The following is a 20,244-nucleotide window of genomic DNA, read 5'->3' on the forward strand; positions in this document are numbered from 1 at the left end:
CCTGGCCGCACTCGGCGTCCAGGGAACCGGGGACTAAATCCCCCCCACCTTCCATCACGTGGGGGAAGCGCGTAACGAGTTTTTCCAGCAGGAAAAAAGGGTGTTGGTTGTCACGTGTTAGACAAAAAACTAGCTTATATTCTACCTTGGAGTTCAAGTTTTGCTTCATAACATATATCATCACATTCAGTTCGGTAAAGTGGTCAAACAGCGCCAGATAGACAGACAACCAGTGTTACTTTCACATTTATAATATTAGTATAGAAGAAGATTGAATAATAAATAAGAGGAATATTGTTTAAAAAACAGCCCCATAGATTACGAAACATTTATTGTCATAAAAACATAACAATTAACATATCTAACGAAGCAATTAACAGTATCGAATTAGTTTTTCTGTTAAATTGGATTAATCAAAACATAATAACAAGAAAATAATGTTTTACTGACGTGTTATGGACATGAACGAATTAATGATAAACCTACTTAAATGTGCTGAGATGGCACCACTATCTATAACACATCTCGTGCTCAGCGGTGAAGGTAAACATCGCGAGAAAACCTGCATGTGTCTAATTTCATTGAAATGGTGCCACATGTCCATTCCACCAACCCGCATTGGAACAGCGTGGTGGAATATGTTCCAAACCCTCTCCTTAACAGAAGAAGAGGCCTTAGCCCAGCAAAGGGAAATTTACAGGCTGTTACTTCTTCACTTTTACTTCATATCTCTATAGAATCTACATTAAGAACCAATTCCTGTAAGATATTAAATTATAATATGTGTTCCAACACGCATTGGAACAGCGTAACGCAAACGGCTCAAAGAACCCTCTCCTCAAAGGGCCTTTGCCCAACGGTGGGATATTTACAAGCTATTACTGTTACATTATTGTATTAACTGTTGACTTGGCGGTTTATCTCGATAGAATCTGCATTAAGAACTGGATTCTGCAAGAAATAACTTAATATGTATTTTTTTTTATTTTGATTTGTATAACAAATATATTAACGTAATTATATATTGTCTAACTCGTTTATTTTAATTGGTTTTAACTATATATGTTATTTTAACTACGGATCAAGTACGTAAACAGTGTTATTAAAACTATTAGCATATTACCAGCCAAGCATGATGAACTGTTTATTTTATGAGTGCGTTTAAAAACCGTGATAGTTCAGTGGGTAGAAAATGTAGAGCGGCTTCAAATATGGCAAGTAGCACAAAATAATAAATATGAGACAACATCACATTACTCTGATCCCAATATAATTAGCTAAAGCACTTGTTAAAGGGGTAGCCATAAGATGGGTCAGAAGATGGAAATTTAGCAATCTCAATTTCTACCCTGGCCCACTTCTGTATGTAGGTATGTAACATTCCTTATTTTCATAGTTTGTAGGTAGTTATTTCCATACATTACCATTTAGTTAGGGCAACTGCACGTCATAAGTTGGTCGAGTTGTATAAAAATAACTATGTATGATACAGAGTCCGCTATAGTTTTCGTTGAAAGTACATACTTGGAGATATACAGCACATTTTTTTCAGAATTATTGTAATAGTATTTCAAAAGTTAGGGGGGGGGGGGGGAAGCTCTAACTTTAACTTTGTATTATGTAGTATATCTCGAGACTGGCGAGTTTGATCCACATGGTTTCAAGGCAATTTTTGTTGTATTTAAAGATACCTTTTTAACGATATCCCACACGATGGGGTAAGTCAATTTTTTTTTTTCGAATTAACTTTTCGCTGTATGGGGGGTAATAAATAATTATTTTTCGATAATTTCAAAAACCAATTTTGGATTATCAGTATACATCTCTTCACCAATTTTCGTGGCAATCGCTGCAGAAACGGCGGAGAACGAACCAGGATAGTCAGACAGACAGACAGACGGACAGACATGACGAAACTATTAGGGTTCCTAGTAGACTACGGAACCCTAAAAATCAGAAGTAACGACGGTACAAACACCCAGACCCAAGACAACATACAAAATTAAAACTAGAAAAAATATTTTTTAAATCTCGTATTATAAAACAATTAGTAAATGTAGTTTTCCATACTCTATACTGACGCGAATGCGATTTCCCGTTACTGTGTCGTAATTAACAATTTGTGAAGACGACAGACGTCAATAATTAATAACTCAAGCACTTTTAACGATTCAATTAACATCAATTATCTATACTGTATGCTATAATGTATATGTTATTATTGCGAGAGTAATACTGAAAACATTTGTTTTTTTTTGTATTTCACGCCAAAATCACTAAACCAAATTTGATTTGGCATAAAGCAAGTTTGAATAACAGCCTATAAATTTCCCACTGCTGGGTGGCCCTCCCTCCCTTTGAGGAAAAGGTTTGGAATATATTCGACCACGCTGTTCTCATGAGGGTTGGTGGAATACACATGTGGCAGAATTTCTCTGAAAAAATGCAGGTTTTCTCATGCTTTTCTTCACCGCCGAGCTCGGGATGAATTATAAACACAAATTAAGCACATGAATATTCAGTGGCGCTTGCCTGGGATTGAACACGCAATCATCGGTTAGGATGCACGCGTTCTAACCACTGGGCTATAACCCACGATCGACTGGTTTAAAGTAAAGTTACATATTCAATGCAACGTCTTACTGACAAATATTTCTTTAACAGCGATAATAACTTTCAAGTCTATTGTCACAAAAACAACAGCCCAGTAACAATGTATAATGCCTAAATTAATAAAGGCTAAATTAATAAATAAATCTTATTATTCATTAAAAGAGTACTTTTTAGAAAGAAACGCTTGAAATCAGGCTAGGGTTCACAGGACACTAATTACTGTAAAGAACAGCATTGTAAATCTGTTTATATGAAAAGAGCAACTATATAACATATAAAACCTTTTATACTCAATTGAATGTATTTTTTTAGTTGTTAAGTTCCGGATTCACACAAAACTTCTAATTCAATTAACATATAATTTTGTTTACACATATAAAGATGTGTCATCTCGAATGCTACCTATTATAAGGAGAATTAGTGTGACTTTCCGAACGTCAAGCGTCAAACAGACAGAAATTTTGAAATTCTTTCTTTTTTTGGCGGGTGGTGGCGCGAAATACGGTCGGGCGTGTCAGTGTTGTACTGTTTTCGTAATGATATATCTTAGTTGTGTCGTACTATATGTAATTTCAGTTGTTCGGTATGGCCAAAATAATGTTATCGTTCTACAATGATGCTCCAATCTCTCTGTCTTTTGTTAGAATGCCACGCTATCGTCCAAGTGTGTTCTAATGACAGCTCAATCATATTTAAAATAAGAAATAGTGTTACATGCCAGTATTAAATGCTATGCCATATAGAATAATATTAATTGCATATTTACAAATTATTGATCAATTAATTACAATCATAATTGTATATAATAAAGCAAATTCAATAGTAAATTCAATCTCCTGCTATATTAATAATATGCAGTAATAATGTGATATAAATTATGATATTGAATCAAATGTCATAACACTGTATTAAAGGCGAGGGTGCAATGGATTCGAGTCATTGATATTTGTTTTATAATTATTCTACGACAGACAAGAACTCCAATGTAAAGTATTTGCTGAAAAACTGTTAAAACTGTTAAGTGTAAAACTAAAAGTAGCTGCAGCGCTGAATACCATTGCACCGTCTAACCAAACTGTCAAAATATCCCTCGCAAAATCGTTTATAAAGAATATTTTTCATTTGATTTATAAATTAAATTTATTTTTATCTATATTAATATTATAAATGACATTAATAAATAAACCAAAAGACAAAGTACGAAACCGATATTGATATTAAGCATACATGAACTCTAAAGGAGGCCATTTTATGCCTAATACGTCAAAAGCTCTAAAAACGCGCCAAGGAGCGGGTGACAGCTAGACTTTAATATTTTCATAACCTAGTTCTCTAGAATACTCTGAAGGCTTCCGTCAAAAAAGACTTAAGTACAGTCAGAGTAGGAAAACCGTCAGTTTTCAAATTCATTCCGTTATCAAGGGATAAACTCTTAGTACCTTTTGAAACTAAAGTACTAAACTGACAACTGAATATAAAATTAAACTTACATAGTATGATAACTTGGTTCAAAATAGTGTAACATATTTGGACTACGTCTAGTTTTATATCAACATGAAATCTTTTTAATGGCGTAATTAGTCATTACAAATTTAAATCGGATATGATACCTTCTACTGAATCAAAATATGTCTGTCAGTGTCATATATTCTCGATCGGTAAAGCAGATTATCGCTCGTACTGAGCACACGAAAATAGATCTTAAGGTGACAAACCTTTTCTTACTCCGACGGTACATTTTCTGAGTATTTCTAAGATGAGATTACTCACAGGATTCCCCACAGATTAAATCATAATATATAATAAAATAAAAATATAAAACACAAGAATATGATTTGGGTATTTTTTAAGATGTAATTTAAAGGGAAGTCACTAATACATACTATTTCTATATAATGTATATAATTATTTTCAATTCCATTAAATTTTAGTTTATTTAATTATTTCCTCTTAAAAAAAGGCAAAGGTATTGCATCATACAGCCTTGTTATTGTGTCAATAATGAGCTGAAAACATTAAATATATTAAGTGTTGATTATTAAAATAATTGTTATAAATTATTTTTAATAATGTATCTACATTTATTATTATTTATTATTAGTCTTGTATTATCAATGTTTAATGAATGGCAGAACTATAATTTGATGCACAATAATAGGATAAAATGTATAATTAAAAAAGAACAATGCATCATTTTAATCAAATATAGATAAGCTTATTTCCAAAATGACTTAAATCAAATTCAGGTTTTCTTTAAATATTTTCAAAAGTAATCATTCTTTGTTTTTTTTTTAAATCTTGTCATAGTGCAGAATTTCACTGCTCAAAATCGCAATAAAATATTGTATCATTTAAAAAAATGACAAATATTAGGACAAAGTTAGTAGCATTTTTATTTGCAAGGTTTTTTTAAGGCGCTTTTTTAAAACGTACATTTAGTAATGGATACTTCACTATTTAAGTTTAACTGTTTCAGCGTAATTTAAAATAGTCATAATGGCACTTAAATAATTAATTAAAATAAATTGTTCATTCATTCACTCATTCATTGTTAATTTGTAATAAAATAAACAATATGAAAGATAAGGTGTGATGCTGTCATTTCCATATGACACTTAATATGTTTCTCGCTGGAAAATCGGCTCCCGCTGATTGCGTCACAGGATCTTTTTCTATGCTACTGAGACGTCCTGACATCGCAAACTTCCCTAACACTGGCGCTGCATACAAGACTATCACTACATAGTATAAAACAAAGTCGCTTTCTCTGTCCCTATATCTTTATGTATGCTTAAATCTTTAAAACTACGCAACGGATTTGATGCGGTTTTTTTTTAATAAATAGAGTAATACGAGAAGGTTTTTATACATAACACATGGACAATTTAGTAAAGAAACTCATAATTTTAGATGTTTCTAATGTGATGTCATATCATTGCACCCGTGCGAAGCCGGAGAGGATCGCTAGTATATAACAACAAGGGCCTGTAAATTCCCCCTGCTGGGCTAAAGGCCTCCTCTCCCTTTTAAGGAAAAGGTTTGGAACATATTCCACCACGCTGTTCCAATGCGGGTTGGTGGAATACACATGTGGCAGAATTTCTATGAAATTTGTCACATGCAGGTTTGATCCCGATGTTTTCCTTCACCGCTGAACACGAGATGAATTATAAAGACAAATTAAGCACATGAATCAGCGGTGCTTGCCGGGGTTTGAACACGCAATCATCGGTTAAGATGCACGCGTTCTAACCACTGGGCCATCTCGACTCGTAGATAAATAAACCTTGAAAACAATTCATTGATAAGAAGCATTAGATAATATAATGATTATCAAACATTCCCACGAACTTCACCAGTATAACTTCAATTATTTTAACTGTGCCAACTGCGACGGATTATAAAAGATTTATTGTTGTAAATTATATGAAACTTCAATTAATTATGTGCAAAAAAATATACTTCCTACCCATCCCGACTTCGTCTGGGTAAAGTAAGATTTTACCGTTCACAGCAACTACTGACTTCGATCTGGACTACCCAAACGCCGTAAGTTTTTAATATACTAGCTGTACTCGCGACTTCGAGTGCGTTTGAATTTAACAAAAAAAAGTTATTGTTATAGCCTATGTTATTCCTTATTACATCAGCTATCTGTCAGTGAAAGACCCATTAAAATCAGTCCAGTCGTTCCAGAGATTAGTCGGAACAAAAAGAAAAACAAAAACTGGAAATAATATTATTTTGGGTATATGTATCGTTTATGTATACAATGGCTTTAAGTAAAAAACTTCTCCAATTATTATATATTTAGATTATATGACTTGACTTCAATAAATTTTATATAAATAGAACTTGCTAACTAAAAGATGAGAAATATTTCATTGTTCTGAAACTTTAATGAAAGGTATGTTTATTAAAAGTAACAGCCTGTGAATTTCACACAGCTGGGATAAGGCCTCTTCCATTAAGGAGAGGGTTTGGAACATATTCCATCACGCTGTTCCAATGCGGGTTGGTGGAATGCACATGTGGCAGGTTTCCTCACGATGTTTTCCTTCACCGCCGAGCACGAGATGAGTTATAAACACAAATTAAGCACATATATATAGCGGTGCTTGCCTGGGTTTGAACCCGCAATCATCGGTTAAGATGCACGCGTTCTAACCACTGGACAATCTCAGCTATTATGTTTGTTAAAGCAACATTAATAAAGACCTCAATTGTTTCAATTAATTAATGGCCAAGTACAAAATAATAAAGATAACATTGTTCCGTAGATCTGGAACGACGGAACAATTTAAGAAAACCATATAATTAAAAGTTTCATTGTAATTAAACTAAAGTACGTTTGTGCCATTATATGAAAATGAAAAATTCTTTATTAGTAGTCGCCCGTAAGTTTGCTCGCGTTTAGGGTGTTAGTTGTCATGTGTAAGACAATAAAAGTAGCCTATGTCCTTTCTTAGAGTTTAAGTTTGCTTCACACCAAATTTCATCAAATTCGGTTCAGCGGTTTGGTCGTGAAAGAGCGACAGACAGTTTACCTTCTCATTTATATAGATTTCACAAAACAAATAAAAATACAAAAAGCTTAGGATTCAAAACAAAATTAGTAAAATGGAAAAATAAAAAAAAAATCCAGTGTTATATCTAAGTAGCTTATAAACAGCATACAACAACAACGACAACAAAAACAACAGCCTGTAAATTTCCCACAGCTGGGCTAAGACCTCCTCTCCCTTTGAGGAGAAGGCTCGTAACATATTCCACCACGCTGTTCTAATGCGGGTTGGTGGAATATAATATTTAGTGGTCCGTGCTTGGGCTTGAAACCGTGATCATCGGTTAAGATGCATGCATTCTAACCACTGGGCCATAGCTCACAGCTCCCATCACATTCAAAATCTCTAAAATTTTTAGTTTTACTTTACTATATAGTTTCTTGAATCAATCCATTATAAAAACCGCATCAAAATCTGTTGCGCAGTATTTGTATAGGCTACTTGGACAAAAAATAACAAACAATTATTTTGTGTAATTAAAATTTAAATAATTAATTATAATGTTTATCATATTTTAAATAATTAACACATTATGTATTAATTAATAAAAATGTTAATTTCTGAGGTTAACTGTAAAATGATAAGTATATAATTATAATATGGTTTGCTTACTTGGTGGTAGGGCTTTGTGCAAGCCCGTCTGGGAAGGTACCAACCACTCATCAGTTATTCTACCGCCAAATAACAGTACTCAGTATTGTTGTGTTACGGTTTGAAGGGTGAGTGAGCCAGTGTAACTACAGGCACAAGGGACATAACATCTTAGTTCATAAGGTTGGTGGCACATTGACGATGTAAGGAATAGTTAATATTTCTTACAGCGTCATTGTCTATGGGTAATGGTGACCACTTACCATCAGGTGGCCCATATGCCCGTCCGCCAAATTATACCATGAAAATGGATGTTTCTGGCTTGAAAGAACCTTAATTCAGAAGCAGTGGTAGCTTTCAATTATCCTGTAAGATATAGCCTGGTCTATTTAGTGGGTGGTGGTGGGTACCAACTCAACGAATGTCGTATACTGTATTAGACCCGATTCATAAGTCAATCACAGAATTTCCATGTACACATTAAAGAAAAGTATCGTGAGGAAACCTTCATGCAAATTCCAAGGAAACACGACTTGGGTCAAGTGCCAAAACCCTCAAAAGAAGGAGGAGGAGACTTTAGTCAATGTGGGTTGTTTTGTATTACTTGTTTGACAGTCTTTGACAATAGGCTATTTGACAATGCGAATAAAATGTCAATTACTGTAATCAGTATAGATCATGAGTTTTAAAAATGGTTATTTAGTAACGTTATAAATAATACTTTATTTATTGAAATATCCATAAATAAAAATGCATTTTTTCAAACGTTTGTCACGTGACACAAAACGCTCCCGATTGGCCGGGCTTATGATGAAATTACTTGCCTATAAACCTTGCTTGAATACTATATGTAATACAGTTTAAAACAAAGGCAAGTGACGTCACCGACCTCATTGCTGCGCCATATTATCCCAACAACGTTTTTGCACGCTATTTAAATTAAATATATAATATGATATTTTCTCGGGAAATATGTACTAGAAATAATATAAAATGGATTTTAAAAACCAGTCAAATAGCCTATTCATTGTTTTTGATTAATGTATTCCGTAGTTGATTATTAAATACAGATATTTTGCCGAACGAATATCCGTATTATTATAGGAATTTTAATTGGTTAATCGATTAACTAATTAGTTACGCATTTGTGCCGAAGTTCTTTGATAAAATCGATATCAATCGTAGCGAATACGTAACGAAGACAAAAACATTCGTAATTGGCAATTTGGGGTACTTTTTTATGGCATAGTTAGGCTTACAAATGCCACTTGTTTGTAAACGGTCACCAAGGATTGGCACCCTTAAAAATAAACGTTACTAGCGACCGGCTTCGAAAGAATGCAATGCTGATACTAAATATACAACACAGCATTTGTTTATTAACGACATCACATTAGAAACTTCTCAAATTATATACTTATATACAAAAATCGTCGTCTCGTATCACTCTTATCTTTTAATAAAATGCATCAAAATCCGTTGTGTAATTTTAAAGCTCTAAGCACACATAGGGACAGACTGAGTGACAGAGTTTTGTACTGTTATCCCTTACAACGCCGCCAATCTTGGGAACCGCCGATGTCCCTAGTGCCTGTACTACACTGGCTCACTCGCCTTTCAAACTTGAACACAATAATAACGAGCACTCTTGTTTGGCGTTAAAATATCTGATGATCTAAGGTTTTTTTATTATTTGTTAAAATCAAAATATACTATTTTCAAGTAGGCTTTTACAAGCACTTTTGAATCGTCACTATATTAAGTGAAGCTACCACCGGTTCGGAAAGTATATTCTACCGAAAATAATGGGCAAGCAACTCAGTAGTGACTCTTTTTCAACTTTTAAAAATATAGTGTCTTAGTTAATTACAATTATATATGTTTGTAATATATCCTGCCTGGAAGTCAACAAGTATTAATTCCACGCACTCGTATTGAATAATATGCCTTCTTTACCAATATATTTTTCACAAATGAATTAAATTTATCGAACGGCAAAGTTAAAAATGTCCGTGGAATTTTATTATATATTCGATTGTTCAAGGCTATACAGACGTTTGAAGTTCACAATTACATTGTGTAAACACTTTTTCTTACCACGTGTAAAATCCGTTCCGGTGTGATTCGAGGCGGCGCGTTAGTTGCGATGTGTACAGTCAGAGTAAGAAAAACTTCGTCAGTTTTCGAATTAATTCCTTTATCAAGTCGTAAGCTCTTAGTATCTTTTGAATCTAAACATCGAATGATTGCGACGTAATATGTCATTCTCGATCGGTAAAGCAGATTATCGCTCGTACTGAGCACACGAAAATAGATCTTAGGTGACAAACCTTTTCTTACCCCGACTGTACCTTAATTAGGCCAATTCTACTAATACATACATAAATAACCTTTAATTTTTCCACTGCTGGGCTCGTACTTCTTAGCCGATGAAAGGAATATTCATGTGCTTAATTTGTGTTTATAATTCATCTCGTGGTCGACGGAGAAGGAAAACATCGTGAGGAAACCTGCATGTATCTTATTTCATCGAAATTCTGCCACATGTGTATTCCACAAACCCGCACTAGAATAGCGTTGTGGAATATGTTCCAAACCTACTCCTTAAAGGGAGAGAATGCCTTAGCTCAGCAGTGGGAAATTTTACAGACTGTTGTTTTTGTTTTAATAAATTTTGTTTGTTGAAAGACAATATAATTAGTAATAATGTTACTTGACGGAAAAGTATGGAAAGAAAAGCCACGCTGCGCTGACCCCAAAGTAAAATAGGGATGGGCAAGCATAAAAAATTCGTCTCGTGTTCGGCGATTAAGGAAAACATCGTGAGGATACCTGCATGTTTAATTTCAACGAAATTCTGCATGTGAATCCACTAAACTGCATTAAAGCAACATAATGGAATATATTTCTAACCTCATAAGACTTTAGCCCATCAGTGGAAAATTCTAGCCTGTTACTATTAACTAATCAACCGCCATTATGGTTTTATCATTCCACTGACGATAAATAACAATAGGCTATTTGACAATGCGAAAAAGAAAATGTCAATTATTATAATAGTCTGTATGTATTGTGAGTTTAAAAATGATTATCTATAAATGTAAGAGTAAAAATACCTAATACTTTCTTTTTTAAACGTTTGACACGTGACTCAAAACGCGCCTGATTGGCCGGGCTTATGATGAAGTCACTTGCTTGTTAACCTTGCTTGCCTATATGTAGCACAGATTAAAATACAGGCAAGCGACGTCACCGACCTCATTGCAGCGCCTTTTATTTATTTAAATGTGGAATTTTTAATATGATATTTTTCGGCAAATATGTAAAAATAAACAACTTTTACTGGGTTCCTTAACCTCTACTAAATAATTATAAGCTAAAGTTAGTTAGTAGTTAGTTAATTGTTGAAAGATAACTCTTGATATTAATTAATAACGTTCTTCTATATTCAAATTAAGCAAAGAATATATAAAGAGATACAGTAATGAAAATTAAAGTTATCACAATGTTCCAGGCCGAGAGCGAGTTTAAATTCCCGCCAATGTTTTTTTTTTCATAATGTTGCCCACTTCAAAAACCGAAGTAACATCATAATATAAAATTGAATTTAATGACCAGACAAATAGCCTATTGTAGATATATGTATCTTGTTGTATTGTACTAACGTATATTTGACTAATGAATATTAAAACGATCGCTCGCCTTGGATTTGAAAGGATGGCATTTGAGATATTACAAATAATACAGAAAATTAAATGTCAATTTCAAATCAAATATTAAATAAGAGATAATTGCTAGCATTCCTGCCAACATTCCACGCGGTTAAGATATTGTACTGTAACTAATTTAATTGAAAAATAAATAATTCATAATTTATAGGTGCAATGCTGATACTAATTTTACTTTAGAATTTGTTTATTTACGATACCACATAATAACTTTTTTTATGGTATAGGTTGGCGGACGAGTATATGGGCCACCTGATGGTAAGTGGTCACCATCACCCATAGACAATGAAGCTGTAAGAAATTTTAACTATTCCTTACATCGTCAATGTGCCACTAACCTTGGGAACTAAGATGTTATGTCCCTTTTGCCTGTAGTTACACTGGCTCACTCACCCTCAAACCGGAACACAATAATACTGAGTAGTGTTATTTGTTAAATCTTTCACTCGAATCACTCAATCTATTAAAATCAACCGCATCAAAATCCGTTGCGTAATTTTAAAGATCTAAGCAAACATAGGGACATACAGCGGTAAGCAACTTCGTTTTATACTATGATAAGGATAAAGAAAGATCAAAATCTAACCTAACCTAACCTTATTATATTTTGTGTGCTTTTACTGGAAAATTAAAAAATAGTGTACTGAACAAAGTCCCGGGATCAATTCCCAGCCGAGTCGATGTAGAAAAAGTTAATTAGTTTTCTATGTTATCTTGAGTCTGAATATTGTGTTGCCGTCGTTACTTCTGATTTTCCATAACACAAGTGCTTTAGCTACTTACATTGGGATCAGAGCAATGTGTGTGATGTTGTCCAATATTTATATTATATTTCGGCTATTCCATTATTACTCCCACCATGGAGGCTACAACCACAAACATTCTTATATATGTTTAGGAGCTATGTTAATTACAATGAAATATAAACATACTTATATAAATTATACCTTATAATTTGTCTTGTTTCAGTGGCGATATTCGACATGGGGGGAAGTCACAGCGACGGTCATAGGAGCTCTCCTTGGTGGAGTTTGTTCCGGTGGTCTGGTGGCAGCTGTGTTGATATACGGCGAGCTGACAGCGCTCTTCATACAACGTCACAATGCAAAGGAACCACCAGCAAAGGATCTTATACTGCATGTATTTGGTGGTGGGCAGAGGCTGTAAGTATGGTTGATATGTTTGAAAATCAAAATATACTTTATTCAAGTAGACTTTTACTGGGTTGAATAGTTGTTAATTTACAACTATATTAAGTGAAGCTACCACCAGTTCGGAAAGTAGACTCTACCGAGAAGAAACGGCAAGGAAATCAGTTAATCAATTTCTGAGTCCTAATGCCAAAAAAGTATGCCATATTTGAGAGTAAAATGCCAATCATGTATTGCTATTTATGAAATCATGAGGAAATATGAATAATACCTTGTTTTCGGCTAAGCAAAATTATAATATATATTTCCTAGGGTATGAATAGCATAATAAGATTCAACAGTTATTTTTAACTTTGCCTATTAAAATATTTACATCATGTAAAAAAAATCATTTCTAAATAAGCCATATATAATACAAGAATACAAGATTTATCAATGATAAAAAAAACTGGTTTAGAGTTTGGCAATTTCTAGGTAGGATATATAAATAATTGTACTTCATATTTTATAAAATTGTAACTATATGTAAGGAGTATGTGTCCAGTCGTTTTCTGCTGTCTTCATTATTTCATCGAATGAGTTAGACAAGCATTTTTTCTTAATCATTTCAGAGATGACGGCAACAGGACTCTGCATATGGACGCCCTCGTGGACGACTCAGTAGCCTTCGCCCTCGCCAGCCTCGCGATCATGATGTGCCAGCTGATAGCGGCAGCTAGTGCTGTCACACTTGCTAACTGGGCCGCTTCTAGAATGGTAAGTGGTAGGCCAGTTGTGTGACTTACAAGCATTTTTTTTTCCTTTTAAATTATCTCAAATTTCGAATCTATACATATATATAATTGGAGTGTCTTTTTGTAATATTAGAATAACCGCCTTATACTAAATGCATATTGCAAATAACATTTTTCTCAAATTTTTGTCTGTGTGATTATTTCGGCTATCTCTGGAATGGCTAGATCGATTTTGCCGGGACTTTCACTGGTAGATAGCTGGTGTAATAAGGAGTAACTTAGGTTACGACAAGTTTATCATTAAATTCAAACGCGCAGGAACTCGTGGAAAGCTAGTTTAGTTATAACCTTGAACTTTACTCGTAGGCATACCAGCTCGCATTAGTAAGAAGGCACTATTGTATTAGTAAGTCGCATGACTAAGTACGCACTCATCAGTTATTCTACCGCCAAATAACAATGGGTTTTACTGTTGAGTTCATTTTTACTGATTGTGCCATTTTAAGTACAGGCACACGTACAACAAACCTCTATACAAAGTATGACTGTTTGGCGGTAGAATAAATTTGTGGTACCAAACTGTGCTCTCTCACAAAATCAACATACAGTCCAAGATTTTTAGATATCCGCTCTGCATAAAATCCTTCTACATGATTTTTCGATTGGATTATGTCGGAGGGTGCCCCCCTGTCATCCGAAACGTCGAGAAACTCGGTTTTATACTTGGGGGGCACCCTCCGACATAATCCAATCGAAAAATCACGTAGAAGGATTTTATTCAGAGCGGACCCATTTTTGGTGCTAAAATTCCTGGACTAATACTCCTTTATTCAAATAGGCTTTTACAAGCAATTTTGAACCGTTATTTAACGACTATTTTAAGTTAACCTACCTATGGTTCGAAGTATATTTATATTCTACAGAGAAGAACCGGCAAGAATTTAATAAAAACAATTTGTTTTCTAGATAACAAGATTAAGATGGAAGCTATTACGGTCTGTGCTTAGTCAAGAAACAGCATTCTTCGATACAAACACAACGATGAACTTCGCAACGGCGCTTACAGAGTAAGTACCCTTAATCTTTACTTTTTATATCATAAGGCCCTTGACCCTTGTGATATTTGGGTAGATACCACCCACTTATCAGATACTCCCACCAAATAGTAGAAGCCAGATTTGTTGTGTTTGAAGAGTGAACGAGTTTGTGTAACTTTGTAGTTACTGCAGTCAAATTGTCAAGCAAGGGATATAACATCTTAGTTCCCAATGTTAGTGGGAATTTAGTGAAGGACTATGGGAGGTCACCGTCAGTTTTTCTACTTCCTCTAAAAATATAATAGAGAGTGAGTATGTTAATGAAGAATTATCAGGAATTTCGGATTTAAAAATGAAACTTTTGTTTATGATTTAAGAAGACATTGATTATCGAAATATGTGGCCATTTCTTTATTTTGCCGATGGATCACTAACCTAAAGAATTAACACGTCACCTGTTCTCCTAGTTACACTGGCTCACTTAGCATTCAAATCGCAACTAATACCAAGTATATACTTGATCGTACCTAACCAGGTGTACAAAGACCAATCACCAAGTACGATAATCACGCAAAACAGTAAACTATATTTACGTGATGGCATCACATCCAAATATCTGGTTCTTATCAGATCTGGTCTTTTATTTCCGAACGAAAAACAGATTCATAATCAAGATAAGATTTAATAAATGGTGAAAACGTTCTATAGTCTAATTCAAAATTAATTTTCTTTCATCAGAGACGTAGACAAATTAAAAATGGGAGTCGGTGAGCATGTGTCTATGGCTGCATATCTGGCTGGCAGTGTTGTCATGGCTTCTACCGTAGCATTGGTTCATGGCTGGCAGCTTACACTAGCGGGTTTGGCAGTAGTGCCAGTTGCGTTGTTCGTCGCTGCGACTGTTGCTAAGGTAAATAATTTGTTGAATTTTCCTTGCGTACTCTGAACCCTTAAGTTTTTAACATGGCTTGAGTATTTTAACTCGCGCAATCCAGTATCGCTGTATAAGTCATTAGGTCCTAAAGCATACACATCTCGAAATAAAAGAGTAATAATAAGAGTAGTAATATTCTTCTTTCAGAACCAAACTCGCTGTTCTTCAGAAGAAGTCGTCGCATATGGAACAGCAGGCCGGATAGTCGAACAAGCTCTCTCCGCCATAAGAACTGTCAGAGCATACTCTGGAGAACACGTAGAAGTTACGAAGTAAGTACGTCATGATCCTCAAAGGATACCAGACAATTACGCAGGACATTACCATTACACCATTGAATTTTCATGTGCTAAATTTGTTTAATTCATCTCGTATTCGGCGATGAAGGAAAACGTCGAAAATTTATTTATTTATTATTTGTAATCGATAACGTTTACAATTACATGTTCACATTAAGGATTACCAATTTTAATGTTTTCATAGACTATACGATTTTGAAAAGAAAAAAATATCTATATAAAATAACAGGTAGATCGATGTAGGCATTTTTCTTTTTTGCCAGTAAAAAGTATGTATTATATCGTTCATAATTCATAATACATTATTTTGATACACATATACAATATACAATATAAAAATGACAAAAAATGCATATATCACACCTTGTGAACAGAATTACAAATTAAATGTACAATTATTCTATGAGTACAAAATAAAATGCAGGTTGCATATGTCTAATTTCATAGAAAATCTGCCACATGTGTATTCCACCAAACCGCATTGGAACACCGTGGTGGAATATGTTGTTGTTATGGTTCTCAGGCGTATATAGGAACACTGGGACTCTATTTTGTCACACTTATAGTCCGAAGGAACGGCACATACGATACGATCAACTTATCAGTACAAACCAACTATGTCACAATCTTTCAGAGGCAAGGAATCTTCTCTACTTCTAACAGACTTCGGGTTGCTACCGATAATTTTTGTACACTTTTTGTGTCCTTATAACTTTTGAGTAGATTCACTGGACTTTAAACTAGGAAACCTAAAGATTTGTCTAGACACTTTAAATCTTTCAATCTAGAATCTACTTGCTTATTGATAGTCGAAAATCTAGCACCGGTTTGGAAATTAACACTCCGATCCTTAAGACAATCGGTAAAAGAAACTCAGCGATTTTTTTTAATGTAATTTTTATATTTCCTTTTTTTTAATTAAGATACTCAGAAGCTTTGAACGGAGCGAACTCAGCGGCTCGAAAGCGCTGTGCGTGGTCAGGCGCCGGCGCTGGCTTGGGCTGGCTCTTGACTTACACCTTGAACGCGGTCGTGTTCGCTTACGGCGCCACTCTCTGCGTGCAAGATATGCCATTAGACGCTGATGACAGGACGTACCATCCCGGAGTACTAGTGACGGTAATAAAATACGAGACCACAATTCACATACTTACCTTTTTCATTCTAACATATACGAAAGACTTAGTGGTAGGTATATAAAACCTACTATGACGACCGTGGTCGAGTGGTGTGTACACCGGTTTTCATGGGTACGCCACTCTGAGGTCCCGGGTTCGATTCCCGGCCGAGTCTATGATTAGTTTTCTCATTAGTTTTAGAGTTTAGAGGTTATCATTAGTTTTCTATGATGTCTTGGGTCTGGGTGTTTGTGGTGCCGTCGTTACTTCTGATTTTCCATAACACAAGTGCTTTAGCTACTCACATTGGGATCAGAATGTATGTGATGTTGTCTCATATTACTATGATGAAACTTAGTATGAAGTTTTGAATTCCAAGGACAGATTCTATTTGTCATGTCTAATATCTGATGACCAGTACTAAAACGCGATTGTAGTCGCAGGCGACAATTAGTATGCAATGTTTTGGACTTTTATTTCATTTTAAATTTTGTTACGCAAAATAAACGACGTATGACATGAGTTATGTAAACACTTCCCATATTGCTGTTTACTCGCAGGCAATCTTAACGTTACATCTAACTTTAATTCTACTTCCAAAATTCCTATAACAGTTTAATCGCAAGTAAAACGCCATTTTTTCACAAATCCATAGTGAGTGTCACAGATTAATCAAGCTCTCGACCAATGACATCGCGTCCATTTCATCTCAAATGTTGTTTAGCTTTTCTACTACAACTTTTGTGGGTGTTCAGTTAAACGTATATTGTACTTTTTCTGTTTTCATTGAATTTACATGTGACAGACAAAGACACAACAAAGTGTTACGTATCATCTTCAAAGCATAAAGTTATAACTGCATAATAATATCAAAACAATTATCAACAATTATGGCTCAAATTGAACAAAACGATAACAAAATTAACAAACAATGACAGAACTATAATTTTTGTGTGTTTTTTTAGGTTTTATTCTGCACATTCATGGCTGCTCAAAATATTGCAATGTGTAATCCACACTTGGAAATATTTTCCACGGCGAGAGGAGCGGCCAAATCACTGTTCAAATTACTGGAACGACAGTCGAATATAAACGCTTTAAAGGACACTGGAATCAAACCGGAGAGGTTTAAGGGAGACATTATCTTCGAAAACTTGTATTTCAACTATCCATCAAGATCTGACGTGAAGGTAAACTGACTAATCATTTAATAATAATCTTTATAAAGCACTTAAATAAGTACGCAATTTTGATTGGAATTGTAAATAGGAACTTCACAAAATTGAGTCGAGTTTAGCCATGGCTAGGTGCATTGAATCAAAAATTTCGGGTTCAAATCCAAACAAGCACCTTTGACTTTTCGTGTACTTAACTTGAAAATGCAAAAATATCGCTATCGCGAAGAATGCACAAGTTCAATTTCAACGAAACTCTGCCACCTATCATCAATACGTATTAGAACAGCGTGGTAAATAAGCTCTTATCCTTCTCCTCAAAGGAAAGAACGTCTTAGAATACTTACAATTCGGCATTTAGCCTATCAGTGACACAATAACAGATTAATTAACTTTACACAAAATTGTATCGGAAATAAATTTTGGACTATTCCCAAAAATTTTGTAATTATTCAGTACCAAAATAATTGAACCAGTTTAACTACATGCATAGTTGATATAGCATCTTAAATCCATCATCTTATATGGATAGTGGTGACTTATCATTAGGTGACCATTACATTAGTCTACCACCCACTAAAAATTTTGAAGCTTTCATTCATTACCATCTTACGAAATCTGTTTGCAAATGTATGGCATAGTTTAAATTTACTCTTTTATCAAGGGTTTTTAACTTGATTATTTGGTCATAATCATTACCTACTTTTGCTTAATATTGCATAATAATTATAAATTTTCCTCTTGTTTCATAACATATATAAATTCATACCTAGAATATTTAGTAATAAATGATATTAATCATTACGATTCCATACTAAGTATTTCCATGATGTAAACCACAAAGTATCAAGTTTATGAAGTATTTATTTACAAATAACATACGATATAAAACGATATAAACATGACGTTATAAAAGGCAAAAATACCGTCCAGGTATACTGCTGGGCTAAGGCCTCCTCTCCCATAGAGGTGGTTTAGAACTTATTCATCCATATTGCTCCATTGCGGGTTTATGGATTTATATGTGGCAGATTAGACACATGCCGGTATCCGATATGTCTCTTCATCGCGGAGCACGAGATGAATAATAGACACATAAGCACGTGAATATTCAGTGATGCTTGCCTGGGTTTGAATCTGCGATCGATCTCGAAATCCATCAGCCAGCCAGTATTGGAGCAGAGTGGTGGAATTTGCTCGAAAACTTATCCACAAAGGGAGAATTAAATTGGCAGTGGAAAATTTACAGGCTGTTAATATAAAAAAAAGTTCGCCAAATTCTAAATTTGAAATTTATTTTGTTTTATAATTTTATCAATTACTAATTTTAATTAAAAAAACATTCAATTCCGATGCTTCACACATGTCAGACGACATGTTACTCAAATGTTTAATTCTAATTATTATTATTTAGGTTCTTCGTGGACTTTCTCTGAAAGTAAAAGCTGGCGAGACGGTAGCGCTCGTTGGAGGATCTGGATGCGGAAAATCGACTCTGTTGCAATTATTACAACGAGCGTATGAACCGGACAGCGGTTGCATATCCGTTGACGGGCATAAACTGAACACATTGCACTTACATCACTACCGAAGAAGCATTGGTGAGTGAACAATTTGAAAAATACGTTCATCTATATATCTATCGTTATCTTAGTACTATGTTCTTGGTGTTCAAGATGGCTTAATATAAAGTTTCATTAAATTTGGTTCAGTGCAGTTACTTTTACATTTATAATATTATGGATTCCCAAAAACCAGGGTTTTGAAAGTCACCAAAGTTGTTATCGAAACTTCGGAAGTGCAAAATATATTAAAAAACTAGCTGTGCTCACTTCTAGCGCATTTGAATTTAACAATAATGCTAAAATAAGCCTAAGTTACTCTTTAATACATCAGCTATCTGCCGTCAAAATCGGTAAAGCCATTCAAGAGATTAGTTGAAACAAACAAACAGATAGACAAATCTGGTAAAAAATGTTATTTTGGTATATGTATATATATACATATTCATTTAATAAAAATCGGTTATTTGGATAATAAAAACAGACAATTTAATTACATACATATATAGATAAATACTTACTTAATCAAATGCTTGTATTGCATAATAAGACCAATAGTTCTATGAACTAAAACTAGTTATAACTGTATAAATCTTGACCGCGTGGATGTTAGTTACTATTGTTTATTATTAAGTATTCTTGTAAAGCGTGACAACCAAAAGTTATCAATCTTATGGGATAAGGATTGGTTCATATTTCATACACTCCCAAAATCGGATTACATAGACGACGTTTTT

The 20,244-nt window shown here is 34.3% G+C and overlaps 1 protein-coding gene across 1 annotated transcript in view; it reads left to right on the forward strand.

The window, feature by feature from the left end:
* LOC124541907 (multidrug resistance protein homolog 49-like) overlaps positions 1 to 20,244 on the forward strand; it is a 94,282-nt gene that overhangs the window by 51,238 nt on the left and 22,800 nt on the right. The window contains exons 2-9 of the mRNA XM_047119828.1: positions 12,467 to 12,660; positions 13,260 to 13,404; positions 14,349 to 14,449; positions 15,158 to 15,329; positions 15,501 to 15,625; positions 16,576 to 16,771; positions 17,736 to 17,960; positions 19,360 to 19,546. Of these exons, the coding sequence (XP_046975784.1) occupies positions 12,467 to 12,660; positions 13,260 to 13,404; positions 14,349 to 14,449; positions 15,158 to 15,329; positions 15,501 to 15,625; positions 16,576 to 16,771; positions 17,736 to 17,960; positions 19,360 to 19,546 (1,345 nt within the window). The remainder of the gene's footprint in view (positions 1 to 12,466; positions 12,661 to 13,259; positions 13,405 to 14,348; positions 14,450 to 15,157; positions 15,330 to 15,500; positions 15,626 to 16,575; positions 16,772 to 17,735; positions 17,961 to 19,359; positions 19,547 to 20,244) is intronic.

The sequence above is a fragment of the Vanessa cardui genome, chromosome 29, assembly GCF_905220365.1.
Source record: "Vanessa cardui chromosome 29, ilVanCard2.1, whole genome shotgun sequence".
Taxonomy (NCBI): Eukaryota; Metazoa; Arthropoda; class Insecta; order Lepidoptera; family Nymphalidae; genus Vanessa; species Vanessa cardui.